The sequence below is a fragment of the Passer montanus genome, unplaced genomic scaffold, assembly GCF_014805655.1.
Source record: "Passer montanus isolate IOZ18808 unplaced genomic scaffold, ASM1480565v1 scaffold55, whole genome shotgun sequence".
NCBI lineage: Eukaryota > Metazoa > Chordata > Aves > Passeriformes > Passeridae > Passer > Passer montanus.
This window is the reverse complement of record NW_024370485.1, coordinates 61,997-82,715: the sequence shown is the minus strand read 5'-3', so window position 1 is coordinate 82,715 and position 20,719 is coordinate 61,997. Positions and strand designations below refer to the sequence as shown.

Genomic DNA, 20,719 nt, shown 5'->3' with positions numbered 1-20,719 from the left:
TCCTAGACATGGCTGCAGAGCTCGCAGTGCCCAGTCATCCAGCTGTGCATGAACACTTGGCCAGGGAGGGAAACACCAAGAGAAGGGGTAGGGCTCTGTACCAAACCACTGCTCTTTCCTTGTGACAACAAGCTGCAGTTAGGTTTTTCCTAAAGTCACTTTACTCCTCATTCCTTCAACAAAATGTGCAAAGGAGCACCAGGTTACAAGCCATGATTTTTACTGCCACCCCAGCACACAGGAACTGTTTCCTACAGGAGACTGGAGGGGAGAGAGAAGCATTCCCATGTTCTGAAAACAGCAGCAGCAGTTTATTTACAGTTCTTCAGCTGTTCCCTGCCCCTGCACAGGCTGTGCTAGGTCAATCCCAGTTCTCACCAAGCTTTAGGAGGTGTGGTTTTGGGTGGCAGGGAGATAGAGGTGGTCACAGGATGTGCCTCAGCCCCTTGACCTGAACACCCTGAGAAGTGGTGCCATGGGGCTCAATGACAGAAGAGCAGGAGGATACTGGTGCAAGTAAAGGGAACTCTCCTTCAGCAGCAGTTGCTGGGATCTCCCATTTCAGATCCAAGGGTAGAGGCAACCCAAAGCTGCCTCAGTTCCTCAAAATCCTTTGGCAAATGGAGTCAACAGGCATCTCTCCTACCCTCTCCAGCACAGTCACCTGAAGACCAGCTCAGCACAACCTAGTACGGCCGAAACTTGCGCTGGGCTCGCATCAGTGCAATCCTCTGCTTGTCCTCCTCAAATTTCTTCCTTAACTGGGCAATGTCTAAAACAGAAAGAACAGGTCACACGAGAGCAGCAGATCTCCCTCTCCTGGGAGCTTCACTTCCACACACCAGAGGGGCTCAGTCCCAACAGCCACAAACACACAATTCCAGAGCAGGTCCTTTTACACCTCAGCTGAGTGCCAAGCTGGGGCTCCAGCTGTTCATCTCTGGTGGTGCTGCAGCTCCCTCTTGGGGAGGAATTGGCTAGTTCCCCCCTTCAATCCTCTGTGCAAACTGAATAAGCACCTTTTGGAAAACCACACCCTCCCAAGAAAACATGCCAGCAGCCCTTGTGAGGACAGGTGGTGGCAAGAGGCCATTCAGACCCAGCCAGCCAGTTGCTCAGTGGCAGCTGGGTGTCACCTGCCCTGAAGGCAGAAGGATGCTCTTCGGGCCACAGTGTGAGACAAGACCCAGGCGGGGTGGGAGGAGCCTTGCACACTCACGCTCTCTCTTGCTCTCGCGGTGCTGCCAGGCATAGAAGTTGAGCAGCTCTTTGCGGGCCCTTTTCCGTTTCTCCTTCTCCAGCAGGCGCAGGTTGGCAGCCTCCGTGCGGGGCAGGCCGGGCTTGCGGCCCTTGCGGGTCACCTTCACCCAGCCCTCCTCATCCGGAACACCCTCCTCCTTAGCGGCTTTGGCCTCCTCCTGTAAGGACAGGAGTGTGAGGCAGCCCAGGGCAGATGCACAGCCTCATGCACAGCTCCCCACAGCCCTCCCTTAAACACAGGCAAAGTTACAGCTCCTGCTTCCATGCAAGATTTAAAGGAAGGCATGGGATCAGGGCTGCAGGCATTCAACTTGCAGTCAACACTGCACATCAATTAATTTGTGGGTATCTGTTGTAAGCCCTAGGGGAAGGGTCAGGTATCGCAGACCAAACCTGGGTGTGCCTGCCCACCAGCAACTGGGAGCAAAAAACCTCTGCCAAACAGAGAGACCCTCAGCCCTTTCCACTATGGCTGGAGCATTGAGAAATCTCTTCTTTCCCTCTGCCCCAAGAAAACTGCTTAGCTGGGTTCCCTCCCTAGCCTGGCCTCACCTCTGCCATCTTTTTATCATAGTCTTCCATGTAGGCATCCACCTCAGCCTTCAGCTCCTTCGGATCCACGATGGAGGCCTGGTAGCTGGCGATCCACTCTGAGACACAGAGGGCACAAGTCAGCAGCAGCTGCTGTTAGAAGCAGGCGAGTGTGCTGCTTTTGGGCAGCTCTAGAGCGAACTCTAGCATGGGGGAAGGACATACTGCTCCCATTTGTGTTCAGCTTCCCCCTGCCACAGCACACACTGACTTGGCTGCAGGCACAATCAATATGCCATGGGAAGAGTTTGCAACTTGCCCAGGCAGAAGTGGGCTAGCCTTAAGCCTAAGGGGCACATCATTCTGTGCTTCTGTCAAGAGATTATGTGTGAAGTGCTGTCAACTTGACAGGCATGCAGGGCCTGTTGCATGAGTCTGGTCTCCATTTTGAGGACAAGATGCAGACAGTATCTTTGAATCTATGCAATACTGAAAAAATGTCAGGAAAAAAGGACCCTTCCAAGTGTCCCCACTCTCCCACATCTAGTTCAGTAAGATTGCTTATCCTGTGAATAATGAAAGAACACATAACACTGAACATGCCTCAGCTTAGAACAAAATGAGACATGCAGGTAGAATTCAGCAAACAATGAGTATAGTTCTTCCCCACCATTAGCCCACAGAAAGATAGCCAGAGCTGACATACTGCTAATGCCAGTTTTCACAGGGTGGCTTTCTGTTGATATTAGCAAGGGACCTTCCTGTGATAGAGCCTTGGCTGCCTGGACAGCTGCTGGTTTCCTGAACACCACGTATGCTACTTGAAATCCCTAAAAGAAAAAAAAACACCCAGGTGAGTCAGACATATAAGCAAAATTGGTAATGGATCAGGAACTGCAGTACAAATAACTTAAAAATAAAATAAAAATCAAACCAAAACAGGGAGCAGGATAGCAAAAAAAAAAAAGTGTAAACTTAAGTAAGTAATCATGTCACCCCGTGCCCCATATGGTTTCCTGTGGAACCATTCAGTACTTGCCATCTTTTCCCACTGAAGCATCAGTACTCCTCTCCCCCACCCAAGCTTTACCTTTAGAGTTTTGTGATCGAAGAATTTGGACGCCAGTTTATCTTTTTTCTCTCCTGGCCCTGGCTTGTCACAGATGTCCACAGACTGCACATGCCCGCAGCGAGAGAACAGCCTAGACAACGAGTCCTTAACAGGGAGAGTAAGAGAAAACACGCGGCTCAGCAAAGCAGGAGCGGTGCCTCCCTCGAACAGCCGGCAGAGCTCTCCGGGCGGCTCGCCGGCCCCAGCCCGGGGCACACGCCGGCTCCCGGGCCCCCAAGCCCGGCCTCGGCCCCCAGCCGCCCCCACTCACCGGGCCGCAGTACGGGGGCACGTTCAGGACGAAGAGGGTGCGGCGAGGCGGGTGCGCGGTGTCGGCCCCTTCCCGCACCTGGTGCTCCTTCACCAGCAGGCAGTGGTGCGAGCGCTGCCGCTCCGCGAACTTCACCGCCAGCGCTGCGAGGGACGCACGGCTCTGAGGCGCTGCCCCTCACCGCGTATCCCGCCGCTCCCGTTCCCGGTGCCCCGCGCTGCCCCTCACCCGCGTATCCCGCCGCTCCCGCTGCCCCTCACCCGCCAGCCCCCCGGTGCCCCGCGCTGCCCCTCACCCGCGTATGTATCCCGTTCCCGGTGCCCTGCGCTGCCCCTCACCCGCGTATCCCGGTTCCCCGCGCTGCCCCTCGCCTGCGTATCCCGTTCCCGGGGCCCCGCGCTGCCCCTCGCCCGCGTATCCCGTTCCCGGTGCCCTGCGCTGCCCCTCACCCGCGTATCCCGGTTCCCGGGGCCCCGCGCTGTCCCTCACCCGTGTATCCCGCCGGCGCCGCTCCCGCCGCACGCCCCGTGGCGGCCGCCATCTTCTCTGCGCGCGGCGGCGCGGGGGCCGCCGGGAGCTGTAGTTCCCCCTGCACGGCGCGGCCCTGTTAATGGCGGCGGCAGGACTCGCCGCAGCCCCGGGCTTGAGTTTATGTTTTTGTATAAACAGTGTAAAACTCATGCACTGTCCGTAATCTGAGAGAGTTAAGTAAATCCTAAAGAGATGTAGAAACATTCCAAGGCAATTGCTTTTAAAGACTCTTGTTAATTACAAAAGAAAAAAAAAAACAACCTTTACAGATGAACTTGTAATGGAAGACAGAACCATTTTAAAAATACTGAAAGCTAATGTAGGAGGTGACAAAATATGACATGACATGGAGAATTGATCCAACCAAAGATCAAGTTAATGAACATTATCAGAAGGTACATGCAAAAGCCATGAAAATAGATCAAACTTGCACATTGTGGCATCACTTCAGAAGTCCTCACATTTTTGAAATAAAAGAAAGAAACCCAAAACAAAGGAAACACCATTACAAATTACCTAGCTACCACCTGTCCTGGCCAGCCATTTAACTCAATGTCTACATTAATGCACATTAATTCAGAGTGCAGGCAATTAGTACTTCATATGCAAGTCCATAATTTCTACCAGCCCAGAAGGAAAAAAACCCCACCAAAACAACACAAAAATATAACCATGTTGCATGATGATAAATGTAGACAGAAGGTGGTAGGTTCGAAATCATGATTAGCATGACAACTGCAGGATGTCCAGGAGAAACTGGAGAGCCAAGGTGAACGTGAACCACCTGAAAAGGACTGGGAATAACCTGGTAAGAACTGGGAATAAACAGTTCCTCTTGTTTCAGTGCCCAACAGAAGCAGCCATGCAATGGTGCATTAAGGAGCTGACCAAGACCAGAACACGACTGTACACCAAGACACTGCTGTAAGACGAGCCATGGAGTGGTGTTTGGACACCCACTTAATGCACAGATTTGTAAAAAATAAGAATATGCTGCCGTAGATCACAGAGCTATGGCACAGAGCAGACAGTCCTTCTTCCATGGAAGTACGTCAATGCCATCATAAACTCACAGATAACCTAAACATAAGGCAGAGTTTAACAGTAAGTTAAAATGCATCTTGCTACTTGGCTTTTCAAAAGGACACAAATCTATTAATCAAAAAAATCCTTGAGTCTCCCCGTTCTTTCCGACGAGGCAGGAGATGCACTCCCAATACATGTTTCACATTTACACAGCTTTCTGTCTAGCTGGTAATGAAAGTATCCCACTTCACCTGGAACAGGTACCCTGATCTCAGAGCTGTTTTTGCTATAAAATTACTTTTTAAATGACTAGGCTGCCACTAACAAAGGCTGTTTTTTTCTCTAAAAAGAGAATTGGAATTACAAGGACACAAATGGCTTCAATTTAGTAGCAGGAGTCAGCTGCTAATTTGCATGATCCAGACTAGAAAGTGGATGAGTAACAGCTCTCTCACCCATGAGCTCCTCTTGCTCTTCATCACCTTATCAGAAATGTCTGTGTTCACTTAGAAAGCGCGACTGACTCAACATTGGAACACCACCACTTATCTTTAGGTGCTTCGCAGCATCTAAAAAGGCTTGGAATCCACTCTCTGTATAACAAACGTTTATTCAGAAACAGGTAATACATTATCTTTTCCAACCCCTAATGTTTCCTCCCCCTCCCTCCCCCCCCTTTTGTTTTTATTAAAACACATGTATTTGGTGGGCAATCTAAAAAAGGAGAACAATAGCTGTCTTAGGTCCCCTCCTCTACAAACATCTGCTGTTCACATGAAGCACCCCACCAATCATGGTGTCACTGGCCTTCCAACCAAACAGAGTACTCCAGAAAAACAAGTCCTGCCAAGTCCTTATTATTTCCATGGCTAAAAGGGATACAGTGAGATTAAGGAATGGTCTGCAAAAGCTAGATAGAAGAAAGAGTTCATACAGAACAAGAAAGCAAAAGAAACATGGGGCTGTCCAAGAAACAGAATCTGGACTTCCAGGAGCTACTCTGCAGAGCTGAACAGAATGGATTAGTTTAGTCTCCCAGCTTGTAGGATCAAGTTCAAACCCCAGCCTGGTTCTGCAAGTTGCTCTCAGCTTTCCTCTCTTCCAATACAGTCTGAACAAACACAAACGAGTGGAGCTACTGGGACTTTCAACATCCAAGGTGCCAGTGCGGTACAAACAATGGGAAGTACTGGAAGTGCCACCTAGTGGCCTGTCACACACACTCGCTGGCCCACGCCACCTCCTCGCCGCCCTGCCCGGGACTTGACACTCCTCTCCGGTGTTCCTCACACAGTACTCCGGGACTTGACACTCCTCTCCGGTGTTCCTCACACAGTACTCCGGGACTTGACACTCCTCTCCGGTGTCCCTTACACAGTACTATCTGCCCGCTGCTCCTAAACCTCTCCCTGAAGCCACAGGCTGCAGCCACCATCCTCCAAATCCAGGCATGCCAGCAGCATAACCGCACAGCAGCCAAACAAATAGCATCTCTCAAAGAAACGAGCTCTCAGACACTAGACTTTGTGTGTATTAGGATCTGAAAAGGGTCTCAGGTCCCGCCTTTTTATAGGAGACTGTCTGAGTTAGAAGGCAAGAAAGAAACTCATGTCCGTGCATCAGCAGGAGGAGGCAATATAATCTAATGGGACTCAAAACAACGGGGTTTCTTCTAGCTCTGAACACGACTGGTTCTCAATTTTTCAGTCCAGAAAGAGGAGAGCAACTGAGCCTGACCCTCCAGAGCAAACATATTCCTTGTACAAATGCCAGAACAACCCTCCGGCACTAGCAGAGCTGAAGCACGCCTGCCCATGGCACAATGGCCGCTGCACTTGCACACATCCCTTCTGCCTGACGCCTCCCCTGGCACACTGCAGGCAGCTCTGCTTCTCCTCAACATCCCAGCTGCTGACAGCAAAGTGCCCAGCAGCCAGAAGGAAGAGTTATGTCACAAATGCACACAAGTCCTTTCTGGAGGGAACCCAACCTGCCTTTGTACCCAGTGCTGCAACTTCAGAAACAACGTGGTGCTCTTGCCTGTGGACAACCAAGGGGATGCACCCTTCAGTTAAAGGTCAGTCAGATGAAAACAGAAGGAGATCACCACTCCTTCCCTCAAAGTCTATGTGCACTTTTAATGGCCACTGGGGGCTTTGGAGTAAAGGATGGAGTTACATGGTATATGCTTGGTAATACATTACTGGCAGAAGGAGAAGGTTATTCTCTTGGGAAAAAAAATCATGGAAGAAAACTCCAACTATGAAAACAGAAAGTACACACACAAGAGGAAACACTATTGTACAGTAAGGTAGCGATCATAGAAAACAAAAAATTTCAGGACAGGCAAATGCAAATAACATCTGCACTCCTGCACTTTCCTCATCCCCCAGCTTATATGAGTTTTCCAGTCCACGGCTTGCTCCCCCCTCTCAGAGTTTAATTTTGAATTCTGTGGGCTGCACAGATGCAGAGACCCCTGAGGATTTGAAGAGTGCCTTCAAGATAGTTTCAGGGTCCACTTCAGCTGGGGGATTTGAGGAGGCGCTTGCACTTGACCGGCGTGGTTCCCCTTCCTTCTTCACTGAAGGGGTATCACTCAATCGGCTGGAGGATTAAAAAAAATGTTTAAAAAGGCAGTATTTAACCTCTCTTTATGAGAAATACATTTTAACACTGTGTCTGCATTTATTGTTATCAGTGTTTTCCTCTTACCAATATCAGAGATAAAGGTTTTAAATATGCTTTTCTCACAAGAAAATACCCTCATCTCAGATTATTTTTGAGCCTCAAGGCTGAGAACACTATGAAGTCAAGCAACATTGCACTCCACTCAACATACTGTGCCACAGAAGGAGAGACAAAGAAAATTCAAGGAACAACAATTCTCAAAATAGAACCTGCAAAAGCATTTGGACCTTTTCCCCACTGAAGGACACTTACAGCAATATAGGCTGGTCTGAGGTGATGACATTTCCATTCATATGAAGATTGCATTTCATTGGTTGACCTAAATAAAAACAAAACACAAAATTCATTCTATCAGAAGTGGAGTAAGGCAAGACCCTTGAAACATCTCAGTGCAACCAATAGAATTCGACATGCTGGGGAAACATGAGAAAAAACAGCTGATAAATCTTCTGTTGCAGAATCAAAGCAATAGAAGAGCCACTGAAACACTCCACCATATGAAGTATCATACTAATTAACAAGTTACACAGAAGTATGAAGCCCTTAGCAGGGACACAAGAGGACCTCCCATTCTTAGCTGTCTGTTCCTCATCTGACATCCATAACATGTCACTCATCTAAAGCAAGAAAAAGCACCTATTTCCAGCTAAAAATTAACAGTTCAACAATAATTTCAGTTTAACATGGTTAAAAAAAATAAAATTGCATTATTCAAAGTTTATGGATAATCTGATACTATTTTACAAGTCCAATTCAAAACGTTTCTGAGTACATCCTGAAACTATTGCAAATACTAGTTTTACTTGTACTTTGCAAGCAGCTCTACAAGCAGGTAAAGCCTTTGTAAGGATTTTCTGTGGAAGAGGTTTTACAGCGACTTCTGTGAGCCAGAGAGATGTTTGATAAGAGGATCCATGTTTATCCCTGAAAGAATTTTCTTCCAAGGTCGTTGACATAGAAACCAAGAAAGAAAGAAGGACAAATAAGAGAAATCTGCAACTGCCTGTTCCAATAAGCACTTTGTCTCTCATGACCAGTGAGTAAAGTGTGAACTTATGAGTTTTGTAAGAATGTGTAAAAATCATGCATATTATAATAAAAAACAGTTTGAAGCCTTCTGAAAATGGAGTGTGTTGCTTTGTGTTGTCTCCATCTCAACTACAACAACTTTCCAGCTCTTGGTACCAAATTAGAAACACAAGGAATTTCATCTGGAATTTAAACCAGGAGACTCATCAGGACCCTGCCTCCAGCTCTGAACCTCCTTTATAAAGGAAAATATGGGTGGGTTTTTTTATTGCATTTCAATAAACTATGCATATATTCAGCTAGTTACACAGCAATTATTATCTTATCTAGCTCTTGAACTGATTTTCTGATATTTCTCTCTTGCTAGCATATTAACATCTACGATACTTTTAAATCTTCCACTCAGGTGGAAAACTAATTCTTGATTTATTTATCCTACATGCAACTTTGGCATCAAACTTACCATCTAAACACCTGTTGTTGTATTTCTTATATGCTGTGATAGCATCTTCTTTCTTCACAAACACTACCTCAGCCACGCCAGGGTGCACCAGCCGGGCTCGCTTCAGAGCGCCACACACACAGAATAACTCCTGAGGGCAGAGAGTCAGCCATGACCACGGGCACACCAAAGGCACTGCATGGCAAGGCTTTACGTGCTTCATCACACCACCCATGCTGCTTATTAAATACCTGACAGATCTGGACACTTGTCTCACTGTGTTTGTTATGGTATAAGTACTTGGCACTAATAATAGAGAGTACATAAGCAGGGAAGTTCAGGGCCAGTACCCAGTAATGTTTTTCCCATGGGAATATCAGATTCATTCTCAGTCCAGTGAGAATAGAAGCCCCCAGATAATTTGGATGGGGGCATAAGTTTGGGTAGAAGAATCATTTGGCGTGAACTCTTCTTCTAAGTGATGCCAGGTATCTCAAAATACTCTGTGGGATTTTGTCCCATGTTCTTAAGCACACACTTTTAAAAAAAGTGTAAACAAACCCCAAACAATCAGGAACCCTCAAAGTTTTTGCACGAACATAAACCCACATCACACCCTTCTTCACTGCGTTCACCACAGCCAAGTGATTTATCAGAAGAGGTAGGACACAGAAAGGAAGTGTCACTCATGCACAGTCTGGCAGTAAGCAACACTCACAACAATATCTTCTTCTGTGACTCGAGGATGCAGATTATTTACGGTCATCTTTGTGCCTTCCAAAGGACTGAAAGCCAGCTGCCAACACAAACAAATGCATCACAGAGATATGGCTCACAATACAGCACAGCACAGAAAGCAATAAAAAGTCACTAAGGATATATCTGGGAATGTCTGTACACACACACATAAAGGAGAAAGCTACAGGTAGTAATGGTAAATATCACTGTTTACTAAAGCCCAGCTCATCTGACAGCAAAAAGGAGCTTCTTTACCATGCTAGTTTTTCTCTGAAGTAACTTTTCACTCTTATTCCCAAGAATAACATTAACTTAATCTGCATACACAGTACTCTGGTCATGCCCACACTTTTAATAGCCTGTCTCTGTTGTACTCTAGACCAGCCAGCAAACCCCTAAAATACAGCTCCAGGCTCTCAAGAGCATGCTGAACTCAGCACACCTAGGAACACCTGGTGGATTACTTGGTTCCAATATCAGGCAGTTTGGCAAAGCAATTCCAGGCAGGCTGTCTACAAATTGCCTGGGAGGTCTCATCTGTACATTTGGAAGAATTCTATTTTCTTCTTGCTAGCTGGAGTCAACATAGAACATATCAAATAGTGTTAAAACACTACTCCTAGGGACATGAAAGCCACCAAGGAGTGGCCAAACAATTGCCACCTCCCTGTAATATGGATTCCTCTAGGATCATGTGCAGGGAAAGGATTTTTAGACAGGTTTCAAATTCTTGGGCCATGGACTGCAGTTATCAGAATAACCTTGATGACATCCTGAACTAATGATGAAAGGCAGGCACAAATGAGCTGCTCACATGTCCAATGAACAAATTTCAGATGTTTCAGAGACTTCTCTAAAGAGCATTTTCCCCTCCCCTGAGCTCACCTCAACAGGTGCTGGCTCTTTTGGAGGCACTTCCTTTGTCACTAAGGTCCGGGACATGTTTGCCAAGGCCTTTGTCCGCACAGGAGGGGGAGTTGCAGGTGGAGCTGTGTATGTATCGTTCTGGACCACTTTAGTCAGGGGAACAGTCTTGGACAGAGAGAATTTATTGCTGCTCAGACCAGTCTACAGGAAGAAAAAAGAAAGTATCTCAGTGCTACAGCCTACAAAAGCCATCACCTTTCTACAGGCATCACCACCAGAGTGTTACTAGTATGCACTGCATATCCTTCCCAGTGTCAAAAACACTACAGTGCTGGAGACTTTCAAAAGGCTCAGAGAAAAAAATCAGTGCAAGTTTCTGGGCATAAACATAAAAAGTATGCTTATCCAGAAAGAGCACTTCCCTCATAAGCACTTTTTGGTTTCATATTTTTCATAAATGAACTTTAACAATGTGATCTGAATTTGAAAGGCTCCTTTCATCCACATACTTTCAAGTACTTTACAAAGAGTTCACAAAGATGGCTCATTAACAGTAAGATTGAGAATCCACAGAACAAAAAGCAGTAATTCCTCAGAATCACCAAGCTAGAGCACACAAAGACATGGAACTTAGGCTGAAATACCTGAGTTTAAAGCCAGACTCAAACTTGTGCTTGGAAGCTGCTGTGAACACTGAAAAGAACAAATTTACTCCTGATAAAAACCCTCATAAGATTATCTGAGAATCACAAATAGCCAGAAGCTGTATTCTGAATACCCACATGAGGAAATAAATTTCTGGGGTAATCACTGTACTACAGTGCCTGCACGATGGGTGAAACCACATGAATTTGCTTTTCCAAGACCAGAAAATAACTTAGCCCAAAACTGTGCCCACCTCCCATGTCTGAAGCAGGGCTAACTTCAAACACACATTAGGCTGGCAAGGGCCTATCCAGCTAAGCACTGAATATTCAAGAATGATGACTGCACAACCTCTCTTGGTCCCTGTGCCAGATGCTGATCAATACTCTGAGAATTTCACCAACCAGAATTTCTTTTGCTGCAGCACATTTATTTGTTTGTCTTCTCCATGGTCACTCTTGAAAAGTGTTGAGTTTTGCTGCCCTTTCCAGGCAGTGAGAGTGGACAGATCTCACTGTAGCCTTCTCAGCCCTGAGACACTGCTCTCTCACCCTCTCCTCATGCACAATATGGTGCAGCCCTCTGACCAGCCTGTTAACTGGTTCCAGTCATGTCTTTCTTGTATTGCAGAGCCCAAAGATAGGCACAGAATTCTGGATGATTCTCAAAATGTCAAACAGGAATAATTATCTTCCTTGATTAATTCTCTACAGTTGGCCTTTGTTTCTGGAAGGATGCACTGCTCACTCATTCTGAGTAGATCACACAGAAGGACCCCATGGCTCCTTCCTACAAAGCTGCTGCTGCCAGTCAGTTCTCAGTTTAAGCTGCAGAGGGCCATCCTATGCCAAAAGCAGGACCTTACATTTGTCTGTACTGAAATTCCATTTTCTTCAGAGCGACAGTCCTCCCCAACAAGATGCCTACTAAGATTTTTGCACAGCAAGAGATTTCCTGCTTTGATGCCCAGTCTCCAGAAGCAGCAGAAAGCTTCCCTTGCTGGTTTACTCAAACACTAACAAGACAGGTTCAATGCATTTCCTCAACAAGAAGAAAGAGCCAGGATACAGCAACCTGCCAGCAGGGCAGAAAGCACACATGGCTGCTGAGAACCCATAAAACCAGTTACCCTAAAAGAACTCTGTTCCAAAAATAACAGTAGAAGCATTGGCAAAAGGAAGGGTGGGGCGAAGAGCAAATATTTGAGGAGAAAACATCATTTACAGACTTTAAAAGAACTGATAGGGTAAGTCCTGTAAAGACACAGCCTCTGTGTCCCTGCAATGTGAGCATGGCATGGTGGGGACTGTTCAGATGACCCCTTACCGAGTTGTGCAGGAAACTGTTTGTGGTGGTGATTTTCATCTGTTTGCTAGGAAGGGGAGAGACACTTTCATCATCATCCTCTGTGTCATACAGACCCTGAAGTGAAGAAGAGAATAGTTTACATGCAGGTAGATTTCATTGAGACATTTCAAAAATAGCTAGTTTCTCCTGCTCTCAACCAACCTCAGTTAATGAACACAATTACACTGGATTTTAGTTTCAGGTATGTAAATCCATGTCAAAACATCAGTATAAAAACTATCAGACTTTCTTTCCAAAAACACCACTGGAAAACTGTTTCCATAGATGTACTGAAATCACATACAGATTCCTCTACTCTTGGACCTTATTAGGACTGTTGAAGCTACGTTATTAGAATAAAGCCTCAGTGTCTTACATTTTAGCACCCTCCTACCTTTACAGCTGAAACCTGTGCATGTGATTTTTAAATTAGTTTGGGGGTGTATGTTTTTTTGTTGTTGTTGTTTGGTTTTTTTTCCTTTTTTTGGGGTTTTTCTTTTTTTTTTTTTTATTTTTATTAAACAAGTGCCTGCTGAATACACCTAAACAGAACATTCCTTTTGAATAGCCTGCTTTCCTTAGCACAGGACATATCCATCTGGCCCTAGAAAACACTGCTCTAAGAGCTTTACTGAATGAATAATTAATTTTCAGTTCAACTTAACACCCATAGCCTTGCCTTGAAATACTGAGGTGAGCTCCTACAAAAGCATTTTTATTCATTGACTCTAAATAACATTAAGAAAAAGTCTAGACACATATAGCAGTGCCCAAAACATAAGAAATCATAATTGCAAACAGCTTCCAACTAATTCAGTAAAAAGGTAAAGAAAACTGGAGGGATTAGCAATGAGAGCTTGCAAAATCAGTGGGCTGTCCATAGTCAGCAAGATTCTGGTTTACAAGCAGGGAAGTTGTTCCAGTGACAGAAATGCCATGAAGGGAAAAAACCCCAAAATGGACAGAGAACAGAGGAGAATTGTGCAGAAAATAAAAGAGCTGGGAAAAACACTAGATATCAGGACAATGGACTTGAGTTTGAGACAAAATGAAATGGATTCCACGTGTACAGTGATAAGTTCAAAATAATGAAGACACTTCTTTAAACAACTGCATCTGGGATAGGTGAGGGCAGCAGGCCAGCATATAGGTAACACACAAAAATAGCTAAAATTGCTATAATCATGGCAAAAAAGTCACCTAACATGACATGGTGAATGTCAGTTTTCCACTGTTTCAAGCGATACTTTGTGTATACACACGAAATAACATAAGTAATAAAAATATCCAATTCCTCTCTGAAAGCACCTAAGGTAGTAAGGTGGCTGAACGGCTGGGGGCTGTGACAAAATCCATTAAAACTGATCCCAGAAAGACAATGCTCTAAGGTCTTTCTCAAAACCTGCTTGATAAGGGCTATGGGAACTCTGGAAGTACATCAGAATACTAGTTAACATCATTCCCTATCAGGATTCCAGCAGTGGCCCACAGCTGGGATTTCACAGGAAGGTTATACCCTCTCCCACCTCACTGCAGCACATCTGACCCTGTACACTCACATCTCTCTGAAGAGGCTGGCAGCATGGTGAATCAAAACAGCCAACAACTTGATCTGATGTGATGTCATAAGAAATTCATACAAAAATATCAGAGCTAGAGGTCAGCCCAATATACCATTAGCAAAATATATCATTAGCACACAGGTAACACTGGGAATATCTGCTTCTCATTCCTGTATCTCATTCAGAGAGTACAACAGGAATCAAGATAAATTATACTAAATGAAAACCTCAATTACCATGAAAGTATTTTAACCACACAAGACATGGAAGCTAAGTTGATGGAGAACTTTCAGATGTTTTTCTCTCCTACTGAAGAGTTTTTTTTTGTACCTGCCAAAGTTTATGGACACGTGTTCTTCCCTGTTAAAGGTAACAAAGAGCACAGAGCAGGTACACACCTGTTTATGTGTATGGTTGTTCACCACATTGATCCTCATTCCTGCTGGATGAGAGTGTCCAGGAACTGGAGCCTTCTGCTACAGTTGGAGACAAAGAACCAAAGCATGAAGCACTACAGTCCTTCAGGTTAAGTTCAGAAGATCAAAGCTTTAGTTGAATACCCTGAGATCATTTATATGAAACTTACCTTCCCTGCTGTGAAATGTATTATCACAATATGCTCCTAGGTAACACCTGTATTTCCTGTGATACGTTCAATATGAGAGAGCTTCACTTAAATTAAAATCTAAGACCACAGGAAGAAATGGATTCAAATTACTTAGGGTTTAGTCCAAGATTACTGGGAAGGGAAGTGAACTTCAGTCCTGTCAGGACTGACTAGATCTACATTTCTGGTAATACAAAACCATGAATGGGGTGAGTCAGAATGTGTCTCTTCTTTCATGCCACAGGTAACTAAACACAGGGATCTCCATCAAACAAAAGGAGAAGTATACACTGCCCCTTAGCACTAGAGCTGGAATAAGCTGTGGTGGAATACAATGGTGCACAGGGTAGTGTGCAGCCCACTACACCATGAAACAGGGAAACCACAACAGAAGGAGGTAGGGAATATAGCTGTACTAATTGATAACTGAAATCATGCCAGAACACCTGTAAAAATGCCCTTCTGTTTTTTGAAAAAGCTGGAATCTGTCTGTTAAAGAATAGCTCTTCTTACAAAAATAGTAATAACAGGTAATAAAATCTTCAGATTTGCATTTTCTCTAGACTGCAACTTATACCATAGCACCTCATGTTTCAATTTGCTAATCAAAGAAACAAGGATACCCATCCTACAGAAACAGCAGCAGACCTACTGTCATTTTTTGGTTTCAAAGATTTTTCCTTGCTTTATGATAAACAAGACCTCAGGACAGCACATTTAGAGCTGTGTTCTGTACCTTGGATCAAGATACACTAGTTTGATTCCACTTCCATGTTCAGGAAGAGGGTCATGGGCAATTTGGAATTTCAGTACAAATATTTTAAAATTTTTTAGATAATTGCTTATGTCAAGGTTCTGTCTACAGTCTGAATCACCATGGCACCCTAAGTATAAATATATATATGTTCCCTTGCACTAACAAACAGAAAATACTATTGGTCAAAAAAAGTCAAACAAAAAGCCCACAAAACACCAGGTCAGAACAAACAGCTACTGCACCAAGTCTCTGGAACCTATTTTAACTCCTAGTAACTCTGTAGAAGATGTTCAATTCCTCATGGCTCATGCTGGTGATTTGGCTTAGAAGGACATCAAGAGTACTAATCACCCTCCTAATTAACGGCTGCTGAACAGACTGCTCGGCCATTAGCCCTCCTTACTGCCTCAAGAGCCCTTTCTCCTTCTCACATCAGCCTGGCAGGAAACCTGCAGACTACTGGGAAACTTCCCAAGCCAATTTGCACAAGAAACATGTTTGATGTTTCTCTTCAGCAAAACCCGCAGCTGAACAGAAAGCAGACTCATCCAGGCTTTCAAACTGATGGCAATAGATTCCTGGGTATGAGCAAGCACACTGCTGATTTTTGGGAGGTTGAAAATGGAAAAGGTAGACTAGGAACTTCAGTTACATGCTTGTAGAGGTAAGGGGCAAAACCACTCAAACAACAATCCCAACAGTCTGGAAATTTCTCTCCTGACTCTACACATTGTACTGATAGGCACAGTTCAAGAGCAGTTGTTTCTCAGAGAAGCTGGCTAAGAATCAAGTTGCTATGCACACAGCAAAGTGAAATCAGAAAACTGGCCCAGGAAATCAGCAGGTCAGGGTGATCAACCGATTATAATATAATTGAAATAAATCTTGAGCCTCAGCAGGAATGCTTCATGTGATCAGGCAAATCCCTGGAAACCAGACAAGTATAAAAAGAGAAAATTGTAGAACAGCTCATTGAATTTTAAATTTTCTTAGATACAAACACAGCTGCATATTCTAAACTGTTATTCCACCACTAGGATAAACCAGTTATCTATACAGGACAATCCACTGCATCAGACTTGCAAAGAGGGGCAGTATAAGAATGACAAAAAATCTGCATCATTTTGCTTGCATTCAGGTAGGAAAGACACTACTTAACCATTCAAGACATCTTTAATGCTGACAGGAGCTCTGCCTTAGTCTTTTTGGGCCGAAAACTGAAGTGAAAATTTAAATGAGAGGTGTGATTCTACAAAAAGTCCCAAGCAGCTGCAAGGACACAGGAAAGGATCAGAATCCTACCCCACAGGCTGGAATTAACTGTATCATTGCTGCTTCTATTGTAACCATCTGAACATGCTAAAGTATTCTCATGCCTACTGAACTGCTGTAGAGTAACTGAGGGGCTCAGAGGTGACTCATTCACCTACTTGGATAGTTTTGGTGATTTTCATGGCTGGATTGACTGTCCCCATAGCCGGGCTGATAACAGCTGGAGTGCTCCTTTTTAAGCTGATCTTCTCTCTGGCATCCACCACTTTGGTCACCTTTTCAGCAGCAACACTTTGCTGCTTACGGGAATTCAACATCTCTCGAGCATCCTGCACCTTCCCTTTGATCCTGAAGCGAGCATCCTTTTGAACCAGTTTCTCTCGGGCATCTTTGACCCCCAGCTTGTGCCGGGCGTCGGTGAGTCCGATCTTCTGCCGGGCATCAAAAGTCTGCTGGAAGCTCACGGTTGGTGATGATCTATTCAGAAGATTTGGCTGGATCCCAATGCGAGATCTTACACCCCCAAACACTGGCCTGGTGTTAAGTCTGAGGGGGAAAAAAGAAAAAAAAAAAGGGAAAAAGTTTCAGGCATTATAAGATGTGTCGATACAGTGTCAATACAAGTATCTGTGCTGCTGCAAACAACAATTCATTATTACTGCATAGAAATCCACTCTGGTTGGACATCTAAATACAACAGTAGAACTCCTAAGCTCTTTTATGCTGGATTTTTTTTCTTTCTGCATAATCAGCTAAGGAACTGATTTCCAAAATCCATCCTTACATTTACAAACTAAAGGGTCTGACTTCAGCTGTGCAAAGTACATACTCTATTTAAACAAAATTCAACAACTCGGGTATTTTGGGGCAACCTTTGAAGACAAAGAGGAGCAGGAACACTTTCTAGCTTTAGGATGAACAGGTCTGCTAGAGCACCTCCTGTAATACAATAATACATCCTGATATGAAGGAAACATGCAACTACACATGATTTCAAGAATTCTGGGCAGCAAGTTCAGATTTGTGGGAGCACAGCAACTTGAATTTTAGTATGTACAAGCACCAGTAACAATCTCAATTCAAAGCCACCCGTTTCCAGGTTGATTAGCTTCCAGCAAGAATAGTCATTAGTCAAATTACTTTTTAACATGACTGCCTCTTCTTTAATCTACTAAAAGAACTACTGCACTTGATGGCCTTTACTTTTTAAGCATATAATTAACACACTACTGAGCACAGAAAGCCAACAGCCCACAAAAACTACAGCATTTGTACTTGTAGACAAGTATTCCTAAAAAGCAGCAGAATACAGGGTGAAAGCTAGAACGACCTTCTTATTACAGGTCTGATACACCTTTTCAAAGTGTGCCCTAAGAACAAAAACAGTTTATCTAATTTTTTAATGGAGTTCCTCTGATGAGTATTTGTAAAGTTTTTTTTTTCCCATTGGGTTTCTTTGTATCCGAAAAAAAAAAAAAAGAAAGTAGAAAGAGAGAAAAAAATATTCTTGCTGTTGACTTTTTAAAAAAGTCAAAATAGAGGGCTACAAAGTTCATCTGCTTTCAGAAATGTGTTGTTCAGTATTATAAAATCTAAAAGTAGGTACCTGGAATTTGTTTTCATAATCAAGTGGTATCACAAAATCAAGTTATGATGCTATTTCAATTCTTCATGCACCTTTATATTAGTATTTACTGATCTAACTCCACTACCTTCACATTATTTATAGTCAAGTATTTTCAATGGAGAGATCTTAAAAAAAAACAAAAAACAACAACCCAACCAACTGAGAGATGAAAGACTTAACCTCTGCTTCTGCCTCTTTCATTCCTGTGTCTAGAAAGCTGGGCCTGGAGTCCCATTTTATTCCTAGCTGAGAGTCCTATGGCTGCTCTCTCATACAGCCAAAGCAAACCAGCTAGAAGAACCAGGAGGATTATGAAGACCATCTATGAAAATATACCCAGAACACAGGAGACTAACAGTACCCATAAAGCAACAGACACAGCAAGACTTTCCTTGCAATTTTAAAAAGATTTATTTAGCCATGTTGAAAGCAGGCAGCTGGAGTGCTGCAAAGGGCTGGATGAGTGGTTCGTGACAAAGTAAAACCAGAAATGTATCAACATTTAAACTAGAATGAGTTAAGATTGTTGATGACAAAACCCAATGAAACAGAAAAAATTAAAAATAGAAAAAGAAAAAAATAGAAAAAATAAACTGTACTGAAGGTTACACCATTTTTGAAGAGTTCTCTTTACCTAGTAAGCAACTCTCTTTCACAGATAATTGCCTACCCTACAAGAGCATTAACTGCTTAGGTATTTGTGCCACAGCACCTGAAATAAAAACAGATCTCAAACATCTAATTCACTTTCCAGGATTCCAAGCCCTGGCTTGAATATGTTATGGATCAGTATATTTTATAAGTGAAAATTTTTCTTTTCTTTCATCTGGACTGCTGAATAACATGAATATAATGATTTAACTTTATTCAGTTTATCTAGACTTCACAAAGCCAAGTTTGCTACCTCAGCAATTTATAAAGTGAGCTAACACAACATACAAGAAGAGTGTGGGGCACAACAATTCTTACAGTGCTGCAGAGGGATTATTGTTCAGCAAAAAAAAAAAAAAAAGGCAGGAAGAATTCCTGAAAGAAGTGAAGAGTTAAGGGGGAATTTGAAAAGGGATAAAGGAGGTACTTAGAGCATAGTAAGCAGCCTAAGACTCTTCCAAATATGCAGGATAACATGAACGAAAGTGCAAAGCCAAGGCTTTGTCTAGACTAGGATTTAAATATGTTTGAATGTTTTGGTAGTATATGTGAGCAGGTAACTTTCAGAATATTCCTGTAGACATGTAAGTGTATACACATTCAGAGTCAAAAATAAGGGCTAATAAATTTAAAAAAAACAGAAGGGAAAAAGCCAACAAAGCAGGAGCACACTGAGCTAACAGAGATGGGGGACAAGTTCTTCAGAAGCATTAAGAGACCACGGCAAAAGGGAAAACGAAAAGCTACCGAAGGAGAATCCAGGTAAGAACTGCCAACTGTGGCAGCAAATGGCCCGGCCCACACTGGAGACATCTGCCATGCAAAGAAATAACCTGACCTTGCAGCTCCGATCTGCAACATGCTCCACGTCCTCTCGGCCGCCCCACACAACGGCTCGGAGCTGCGCTAGAGGGAGAGCCCCGCCGAGAGCCGGGCAGCGCTGCGGCCGCAGCCCCGGCAGCCTGGCCCGCGCGGCTGCCCGGCGGCCCCGGGCGGTTACGGTTCCCCCACGGCGCTCCCACAACGCCCCGAGCCGCGCCCGGGGGCACCGGGCAGCGCGGGCACCGCCGGGGTGACACCTGCAGCCCCCCGGCCGACCGGGCTCGGGCCGCCCGCCCCGTTACAGGCGGCAGCGCTGGGGTGATCGGCGGGGACAAGCAGGAGGCGGCGGGGACAGGGCAAGCCGGAGGGGTCAGTGAGACAAGGCACGGCGCCAGGAATCCCGGCAAGGCCGAGCGGGGACGGCCGGGGAGCGCCCGGCCCCACCGGGGCAGCGCCGGGCACGGGGGCCGACACGGGGCCCGACCCCCGCCCGGCCCTGAGTGACGGCCGCCGCCGCCAATCGCAAGGCAGCGCGGTCCCGCAGGCCCGCGGCTCGGCCAATGGGAGCGCGAGGGCGGGAGCAGGGCCGGGCCGCGCCGAGACAGCTGCGGCCCGCAGCCCCCGGAGCGGAGCCGCCCGCGGGGACACTCGAGGAGCGGCCGGGGGCCGCCGGCCCGAGGCGCTGCGTCGCCGGCCCGAGCACTCACCTCCCCTTCACCGTCACACCGCGTTTCCGTATGAGCTCGTCCAGAGACAGGTCCGCCATCTTGTCGCGGCCCCAACGATGAGACGCAGCGAGCGAGTCCCGGAGGTGACACAGTGCGACTTCCGCTCCTCGCCCCGCCCCCAGAAGTACGGCGGGCCCCGCCCGAGCTCCGCCCGCTGCGACGGGGCGACCCACAACTCCCCGCGGCCGCCGGGAGCCTCATTTG

The 20,719-nt window shown here is 45.3% G+C and overlaps 2 protein-coding genes across 4 annotated transcripts; both read right to left on the bottom strand.

Moving 5' to 3' along the window:
* Positions 1 to 138: 138 nt before the first annotated feature.
* On the bottom strand, positions 139 to 5,169 carry RRP7A (ribosomal RNA processing 7 homolog A). 2 transcript variants are annotated; one of them, XM_039725351.1, is made up of 7 exons: positions 3,623 to 5,169; positions 3,174 to 3,316; positions 2,882 to 3,007; positions 2,498 to 2,621; positions 1,813 to 1,910; positions 1,220 to 1,418; positions 139 to 772 (listed from the first exon to the last, which is right to left on the bottom strand). In XM_039725351.1, exons 1-7 carry the CDS (start codon positions 3,906 to 3,908, stop codon positions 687 to 689), a joined length of 1,062 nt encoding a protein of 353 aa, XP_039581285.1. In that variant the 5' UTR covers positions 3,909 to 5,169; the 3' UTR covers positions 139 to 686. The 2 variants fall into 2 exon arrangements, with proteins under 2 accessions (XP_039581285.1, XP_039581286.1); XM_039725352.1 differs by having other exon boundaries at positions 3,663 to 5,169.
* A 151-nt stretch (positions 5,170 to 5,320) lies between these two features.
* POLDIP3 (DNA polymerase delta interacting protein 3) lies at positions 5,321 to 20,652 on the bottom strand. 2 transcript variants are annotated; one of them, XM_039725344.1, is made up of 9 exons: positions 20,495 to 20,652; positions 16,846 to 17,233; positions 14,450 to 14,527; positions 12,469 to 12,564; positions 10,516 to 10,698; positions 9,611 to 9,688; positions 8,914 to 9,043; positions 7,674 to 7,740; positions 5,321 to 7,337 (listed from the first exon to the last, which is right to left on the bottom strand). In XM_039725344.1, the coding sequence occupies exons 1-9, from the start codon at positions 20,551 to 20,553 to the stop codon at positions 7,163 to 7,165; spliced, it is 1,254 nt and encodes a 417-aa protein (XP_039581278.1). In that variant the 5' UTR covers positions 20,554 to 20,652; the 3' UTR covers positions 5,321 to 7,162. The 2 variants fall into 2 exon arrangements, with proteins under 2 accessions (XP_039581278.1, XP_039581279.1); XM_039725345.1 differs by having other exon boundaries at positions 14,450 to 14,524.
* Positions 20,653 to 20,719: the final 67 nt, after the last annotated feature.

Coding starts and splice junctions, on each gene's coding strand:
- RRP7A (XM_039725351.1), bottom strand. CDS start 3,908: ATGTTTCTACATCTCTTTAGGATTTACTTAACTCTCTCAGATTACGGA. Junction 2,622..2,881: donor TCGATCACAAAACTCTAAAG/GTAAAGCTTGGG, acceptor TTTTTCTTTTAG/GGATTTCAAGTAGCATACGT. Junction 773..1,219: donor CCGCGAGAGCAAGAGAGAGC/GTGAGTGTGCAA, acceptor TTTCTGTTTTAG/ACATTGCCCAGTTAAGGAAG.
- POLDIP3 (XM_039725344.1), bottom strand. CDS start 20,553: ATGGCGGACCTGTCTCTGGACGAGCTCATACGGAAACGCGGTGTGACG. Junction 17,234..20,494: donor GGTGTGACGGTGAAGGGGAG/GTGAGTGCTCGG, acceptor TTTCCCCCTCAG/ACTTAACACCAGGCCAGTGT. Junction 14,528..16,845: donor AAATCACCAAAACTATCCAA/GTAGGTGAATGA, acceptor CTCCAACTGTAG/CAGAAGGCTCCAGTTCCTGG.